Below are 8,181 nucleotides of genomic sequence, written 5' to 3'. Positions count from 1 at the left end.
GTTACAGGGGTGGGCAAACTTTTTGACTCGAGGGCCACAATGGGTTCTTAAACTGGACCGGAGGGCCGGAACAAAAGCATGGATGGAGTGTTTGTGTGAACTAATATAAATTCAAAGTAAACATCATTACATAAAAGGGTACGGTCTTTTTTTTTTTTAGTTTTATTCATTTCAAACGGGCCGGATCCGGCCGCGGGCCGTAGTTTGCCCACGGCTGGGCTAGGGCAAGGTTCTCTCTTTTAATCAGATGTGCTTAAAAATGTTCAGGGCAGGAAATCAACCTTCTTAGTCCCTGGTTCTTATAGTAATATTTGTTCCAGTCATCCACCCTAGGTAGATTCCCGTCATCATCCGTCACCTTTAGCCAGACATCCACCGTACAAGATGAGTCTCAGCCGTTTACAGAGCTACACCTGGGCAAGATTGAGAAAATATTTGAGGACAACATAAACTCGACTGGAGGTAAAGCTGCACGGTGGGCGTAGTCTCCTGGCTTTTGCACAGGGGGGACCCAGTACCTGTGGTGTTTGGAGTATTCAGATTTGACAGACATTTCTGCATCCAGTGTCTCCTTTATTGTTAAATAAGTATTGTAAGCATATTGGAGGCTACTTGGGATATAGAAAAAAAAATCCCTAATCCAAATACCTAAATGTAACTACTATCAGCACTTTGGTATATATTTTTTCAAAAAATTTTATATGTATGGCTTATTACCTATTGCTGTGTAACAGTATTCCCACAAACTTACTGACTTAAATGACCACATTTATTATCTCACACTTTTAGTGAGTTAAGAGTCTATCCCAGCCGTGGGCAAACTACGGCCCGCGGGCCGGATCCGGCCCATTTGAAATGAATAAAACTAAAAAAAAAAAAGACCGTACCCTTTTATGTAATGATGTTTACTTTGAATTTATATTAGTTCACACAAAAACTCCATCCATGCTTTTGTTCCGGCCCTCCGGTCCAGTTTAAGAACCCATTGTGGCCCTCGAGTCAAAAAGTTTGCCCACCCCTGGTCTAGACATAGCTTAGTTGGATCCTCTGCTCAAGGTCTCACTACCATGCAATGAAGGTGTTAGCTGGGGTTGTGGTGTCATCTGGGGTTTGACTGGGGAAGGATCCACTTCTGAGCTCATTTAGGTTGTTGGCAGAATCCAGTTCCTTGCAGCTGCAGGACTCAGGGCTTCTGTTTCTTGGCTGGAAGCTGCCTTCAACTTCTAAAGCTGCCTGCAGTTCCTGGCCATGTGGGATTCTACAACATGGCTGATTTAAAGGCTCAAGCCAGCTAGGGAGATAGAAGCTCCGCCAAGATGGGTGCTACAGTCTTATGGTAATGTAATCATGTACACGTGGTCCTGTACATCCCATCACCTTTGCCATATTGGTTAGAAGTGAGCCACAGGTCCCACCACACTCAAGGGAAGGGGATTGCAGGGAGGCATGAACACTAGGAGGCGGACCTCATGGGGCCTCTTACACATATGGCTATGTGTGTTCTTACATGTCTGTAATTGTACTATATATGTTATTCCAGACCCTTCTCTTTTTCTTAATGTTGATACTCTTTAAGGGCGTTTTCATACTGCCATGTGGTCTTCCAAGCCATCATAACCAATAAATGCAAGTGTTCTACTGGTTGACCAATCCCTTCCTTTATATTTGGACATTTAGGTTTATTGAGTTTAATAACATTGTGAAAAACATCCTTTGTGTATCAAATGTTTTCTCTCTACACCTTGATTTTCCCCCTTGGGATTATACACATAAAGTTAAATAGTAGGAATACTTAAAGGCATTTATATCCACTGAACTATGAACATAAGTGCTAGGGCCCTGTCTACGCAACCCATCAATTTCTTTTGAGTTTTACAGCCACACTGTAATGTGGGCAGGAAAGGAAAACAAATCTTGTTTACAAATAAGGAAAGTGAGTCTGGAGAGGGACCGTTTGTGTCTGACCTGAAGATGAGATGATTCCTAATTGGAGTTCTTTCCTGCTCGTGCTTGGCAGCCCGGAGTTGCCACCTGTGTCTTGGAGGACCCCGACAGCGCCAACTTTGGCCACGATTTTGATTGTGTTTGTTTTGAATAGGTAATATAGTCATGCAGTTCAAGATTCAAAATGCACTTTCCCATGATACCTTTTTGTTATACAGAGAAATGTCTCCCTCTGCTGGACAAGCACAGAAGTGGGTATAGTTGCTTCCCCCTTTTTAAAATGTGCCGTGGGAGCCTACTGCCCATAATTCTACTTGCTATTTTTTATAGCTTTATTGAGGTATAATTGACAAATAAAACTATAATACATTTAAAGTGTACACTGTGATGATTTGATACTGGTATACATTATAAAAGGATCCCCACAATTGCCTGTTCCTTGCTTTTTCAAAAAATAATTTTTACTTACTATGTCTTGGTAATCTTTTCATATCAATGTAATTGAGAGGCTCTTCATTTTTAAAAAAATGGTCATGGTTTTAAGTGGAAGAGAGGAAAATTCACCTTTAGCTGATGTATAGGGTAAAGGAAAATAGGACAGTTTTCCTCCTTTAAAAGTCTTTAAAACAGATGGATTCCGGCATGGACTCGATGCCTTTTCATGGGAACCCTGACCAACTCTGCCTGCCTCGGTGGTGCGGGGAGAGGACAGGGCTCTCCTCGCTGTTCTGCAAGTTCCCTTCCCAGCCTTAGTTTTTCTGTTGGTTGAACCGAGGTCTTTGAGGTAGGTGGGTCTGTGGTTCTTTAAGAGGAGTGCTAATCCATCTTTTGGAGTCTTTGAAAGTGTCCATGTACCCACAGCCCCAGCACCCTGTGCCTGGGGAGCCTGCAGGCTGCTCAGGTTGAGGGATTAGCACTGAGCGACAGTCCTGCAGCTCCCTGCCTGGACCCCGTGTGGCCCTTACCTTCTGTGCAGGCGCTCCTGGGTGGATGTCAGTGGCACAGGGTCCCCAGCAGACATTTTGCCAGGCATGATAAAAATCAGCGTTAGGACAGTCTCCGGGGTTGTAAAGCCCTGTCAGATTTTACTCATTTCTCATGAGGGCCCTGCAGAGCTGGCGGTAGTGTCCTGGCTGTCTATGTGAGGAGTCTGGGCCTTTCTTTGCTCACATGCCCAAATGGAGTGGCCCGGAGCCTCTGACACCAAAGCCTGTGCTTTCTTGGGCACCCACACCATGCGTAGCACCCCAGATGCCAGAGTAAGTGAAGGAAGAGGGACCAGGCAGCGCAGGGGCTGGTCTGTGATTGCGCTCTGGGACTGTCTGTGAGCACGTGCTCATTTCCCCCAGAGGGCAGGGGGAGGTTAGGAAACAACATTTTTTCCTTAAATAGTTTTCATATAGCATTAAAAAAATATATTTTTATTGATTTCAGAGAGGAAGGGAGAGGGAGAGAGAGAAACATCAATGATGAGAGAGAATCATCGATTGGCTGCCTACTGTGCGCCCCACACTGGGGATCGAGCCTGCAACCCGGCATGTGCCCTGACCAGGAATTGAACCATGACCTTCTGGTTCATAAGTCAATGCTCAACCAGTGAGCCACGCCGGCTGGGCACATAGCATTTATTTTTAAAAATACTTATAAGTATATAAAAATAGTCATTACAAAGAGAGGAAGAGAAAGGGGTGGGGTGGGGTGGGGTGTTGGGAGGCACTTGGGTATCGAAGTGTGTATGGCTAGAAACCTGCCTGGGAAGGTGGAGTAGAAGTTTCCCAGGACATGGGGAGGAGGGCAGTTCCAGGAAGGCAAAGGCAGAAGAGAGGTGCAGGAGGGCTGCTGTGCTAGAGGGAGAAGGGACGTCCTGGGGCAAGGTAGGGAGGAAGGGGGTCATGGAAAGGTGACTCAAGTCAGGAGGGGCCCTGGACCCCAGCAGTGGGCTTACGGGGAGGTGACACATGTAGCCCTGTTTGAGGAGGTTGGGTGGCTATGGGAGGGCTTGGCTGTAAGAGGGGAGTGGAGATTATGACAGAGAGGAGGGAAGGCTTCGTTTTCAATCCCTGCTGCGCCACTGTGTGTCCTCAGGCAGGTCCCTGAACTGCTCAGTCCCTCTGTGTCCTTACCTGTGTGATGGGAGGAAGACAGTGCCTCCATTCTAGGGTCATAGGATTCTTATGAGGATTTAGGAGGGAGGACATTGAAAACCCCCCTCAGGTTTTCAGCCTGGGTGACTTGGGGGAAGTGACACCACTAGCAAAGGAGGCAAACACAGGAAAGGGGAGCACATTTTGTGATAAAGGTAAAATATTGGATTTAAAATATTGAGCTGGAGGGACCAGGGGGACTTGGAAATAGAGTTAGGGACATGGGAGAGAAATCCTCTCTTGAGATGGAGAGATGGGTGAATAGATGAGGTCACTCAAGAGAGCTTTAAGTGGCAAATCAAAAAGGCCAGTGATGAGAAGAGGCAGACACAGGGTGACAGGGCAGGGCAGGCAACAGAGCCCGGAGGAGGCGGAGCTGCCCAGGGAGGCGGGAGGCCCCAAGACAAGGGCATTGTCAGGTATGGTTGGTTAGAGGTCATTGGTGGCTCACGAGTGGGCTGGCACAAGTCAGGGACCCCCCTCCCCCGAAAGTTCCTGCCTGCCTGATCCTAGTAGTGCCCCCTCCCCAGGGAAGTGATATTGTCACATTTAAGCTTTGAGAGCCTTTAATTAACCATTTGGGATGAGATGGTGAGTGCGTCCTTTCAGAGGTGATGAGCCAGGGTCTTGCCTGCCCCCACAGTGTACATTTCCTTTCTAAAACACCTTTGTGTCTACTCTCTTGTTTTCTCAAAAATTTGGTAGATTGTTTATGAAAAGAAGTATATTAAAATAATATGGCCGAGAACAGTGTCTACGGTTTCCAAAACACTGTGAAAAGACGGGATCCCTGGGGCGCTCTCAGGAGGAGTGTTTTCATTAAACGCTGCACAAAGGCGCGCTGACTCCAGCTCTGTCCCCAGGGGAAGGCTGCTGCTCGTGGTCGGTCATCTGATGTCCATGTTGTACACGGAAGGACTGGGAGGTGCCACTCAAAATGCATGAGCCTCTTGGCTCCAGCTTCAGATGAATACAATGGATCCTTCTTTAGGCAGGGCATGTTTTGTCCAAGCTTCCATTTGTCCTCAGTGCAGCAATAACAGTACCAAGCGTGGCTGTAGCATGATTGCCGAGGAGTATAGAGTGGGGTGAAAGCAGACCTCTGGCGCCAGATTGCTGGGCTCAGTCTCGGCTCCACCACTTCCCAGCTGTGTGACCTTGGGCGTGGACCTCACCTCTGTGCGGGAGCTCCCTCACAAGCCCCTCTCATTAGGTGGTCAGTGGGCATAAACACAGATGAGACTGGCACCCAGTGCCATTGCCATCACATCCTAGTGCTGACAGAAGCCTCGGGGGCACAGTCATGGGGGGACAGGCTCAGCCCTGCTGTCCTGGAGCTCACGGGCTGGAGTGGTGATGAGGAATGTCAGGAGGACAGGAGAGCCGGGTGTGGGGGTCGGGGGCCTCCTTAGTCTCCAGGAAGGCTTCCCTGGGTAGGGGAGCCAGACAGTGCAAAGGCCCTCAGGTGGGAGTATGCTCAGTGGTTTTAGAAATAGTGTGGGGACTTCATTGCTGGACCAGAGAATGCAGAGGACCCCCGTGGGAGGTGAGGATGAAAGAAGCAGGATGATGCATGGCCTTCAGACCATGGCAAGGACTCCAAATACTTGGAGGGGTTTTATTTGCTATTTATTTACTTTAAAAAAATCTTCATCTGAGGTTATGCATATTGATTTTAGAGAGAGGGGAAAGGAGGGGGGGGGAGAGAGAGAGAGAGAGAGAGAGAGAGAGAGAGAGACATTGATTTGAGAGAACATTGATTGGTTGGTCTGTACATGTCCCAACACAGGATCCAACCCACAGCTCAGGTATGTGCCTGGACCGGGAATTAAACCCTCAACTTTTTGGTGCAGAGGAATGATGCTCCAACCAGCTGAGCCACACCGGCCAGGGCTGGAGAGGATTTTAGAAGCACGTTACAAATACTGTGCTTATTTTAAAAAATCTAGACAGAGGTTATCGACTTACTTGTAGACAGAGAAACTTAGAACCACAAGACCCAGCACAGGAGATATTTCATCCCTTCTCTCTCCTTCCCTCTCCCCATCTTTCCCTCCAGCCAAGTTTGTGTTTTAATTGCCTTTAAAAGATGCACTTCACCTCTCCCTCTATATTTTTGAATTCATGTGTCATTGTTGCAATTCTTTTTTTCCCCCCTTCAGTTTTCTTTGTCTTGATGCCTGGTCAGTCTTATTTGTTGAGTAATGATATCTGATCTTTTTTAACCCCCCCCCCCCCCCCCGCCCCCCCAGCAGTGGGGCCAACATAGTGCTATTGCATGGAAGGTGTGCAGCCAGTATTTGTGGGGTGATTGAATGTTGAACAGGCGTTGCAACAGATAACCTGGCAAATGTGATCCGCTATGTGTCCCCCCTCAGCACCCAGACACCCAAAAATGCTGTGGTCAGTGGTGGTTTGTGATAAAGTAGACAATATTCTTTCCTCTCTCTTTTGAAGCCCTGGACAAGATGGCTTTCATTAAAGCCATGAGGAACAATCTGAACAATGTGTCAGATGATATGCTAGAGGCGCTGTTTTTGAAGATGGACACAGACGGCACTGGCTTAATCACCTGGGTGAGGAGGGCAGCCCTGCTGCCTCGGTCGCCAGAGGGAGGCTGGGAGGGCACAGGGCTTGGCGGGTCAGTGAAGCACATGGAGGGTTGAAGATGGGGACAGTCACAACATTAGAAAGCCTCCTGTGGATTCTGGGATGCAGGCTGGATGGAGGGAACCCTCAGAGTCCTCAAGGGGGCCCTCCTGAGACTTTTGGGGGCTTATCACAGCTCATTCCCCTCCTGGGATTCAGGAGAGCGTATGACGAATGTCAGTGGTCTCTGCCTGAGGTCAACTGCCTGCACAGCAGTGAGCAGCTCACCAGTCCTGCGTTCGGCTCGGGGGATTTCAGCCAGTGCCACAACCATCTCATGGCCCTTTATGCTCACTCAAGATCAGGCAAGCCTGTGGCTGTTAAATCCAAAAATGTCAGGGTTTTAGAGTATGTTATTACTCATGCTTTTGTTTTGTTTTTTGATTCTAACACTTCTACAATAAGCAAATACTGTACAGCATCAAGAATACAGAATACAGAAAGGTATAAAAAAAAAGTCTGTCATTGATGTCATGATGATGACAATGATAACTAGCATTTACACTGGGCATTGTGCTAAGTATTTTATGCCTTGTTTTCCTTAAACCTCACAGGAATCCCACGGGGTAGGTGCTATTGTTGACTTCCACTTGACAGGCTGGGAAACTGAGGCACAGAGAAGTTAAGAACCTTGCCCAGGGTTACAGAGCTAGTTAGCAGGTGAGCCTGTCCCAGGCCCAGGGAGTTTGTCTCAAGAGCCCATCCAACTAGAGGAATCCAAAAGCAACAAAATCTCAGACATATGCTGAAGCAATTTCTTCACTGATACAGCTCCTAGGGCATTGGAAACTAAAGAAAAAATAAACAAATGGGACTACATCAAAATAAAAAGCTTCTGCACAGCAAAAGAAACCATCAACAAAACAACAAGAAAGCCCACTGCATGGGAGAACGTATTTGCCAATGTTATCACTGATAAGGGTTTAATCTCCAACATTTATAGGGAACTCATACAACTTAACAAAAGGAAGATAAATGATCCAATCAAAAAATGGGCAAAGGACCTAAATAGACACTTTTCAAAAGAGGACATTCAGAAGGCCAAGAGACATATGAAAACATGCTCAAAGTCACTAATCATCTGAGAGATGTAAATCAAAACAACAATGAGGTACCATCTCACACCTGTCAGAATGGCTATCATCAAGAAATCAACAAACGACAAGTGCTGGAGAGGATGTGGAGAAAAAGGAACACTCGTGCACTGCTGGTGGGAATGCAGACTGTTGCAGCCACTATGGAAGACAGTATGGAGTTTCCTCAAAAAGTTAATAATGGAACTCCCATTTGACCCAATGATTCCCCTTAGGAATATATCCCAAGAAAACAGAAACACCAATCAAAGGATATATGCACCCCTATGTTCATAGCAGCACAATTTACCATAGCTAAGATCTGGAAACAGCCTAAGTGCCCATCAGCAGATGAATGGATTAGAAAACTG

General features: G+C 47.0%; 1 protein-coding gene across 1 annotated transcript in view; it reads left to right on the top strand.

Annotated features, from left to right (window-relative positions):
- EFCAB8 (EF-hand calcium binding domain 8) overlaps nucleotides 1-8,181 on the top strand; it is a 63,401-nt gene that overhangs the window by 6,156 nt on the left and 49,064 nt on the right. Inside the window, exons 3-4 of the mRNA XM_014550643.1 lie at nucleotides 321-462; nucleotides 6,546-6,664. Of these exons, the coding sequence (XP_014406129.1) occupies nucleotides 321-462; nucleotides 6,546-6,664 (261 nt within the window). The remainder of the gene's footprint in view (nucleotides 1-320; nucleotides 463-6,545; nucleotides 6,665-8,181) is intronic.

This window comes from Myotis brandtii, unplaced genomic scaffold (assembly GCF_000412655.1).
Source record: "Myotis brandtii unplaced genomic scaffold, ASM41265v1 scaffold61, whole genome shotgun sequence".
Classification (NCBI taxonomy): Eukaryota; Metazoa; Chordata; class Mammalia; order Chiroptera; family Vespertilionidae; genus Myotis; species Myotis brandtii.
This window is presented reverse-complemented; position numbering and strand designations above follow the sequence as displayed.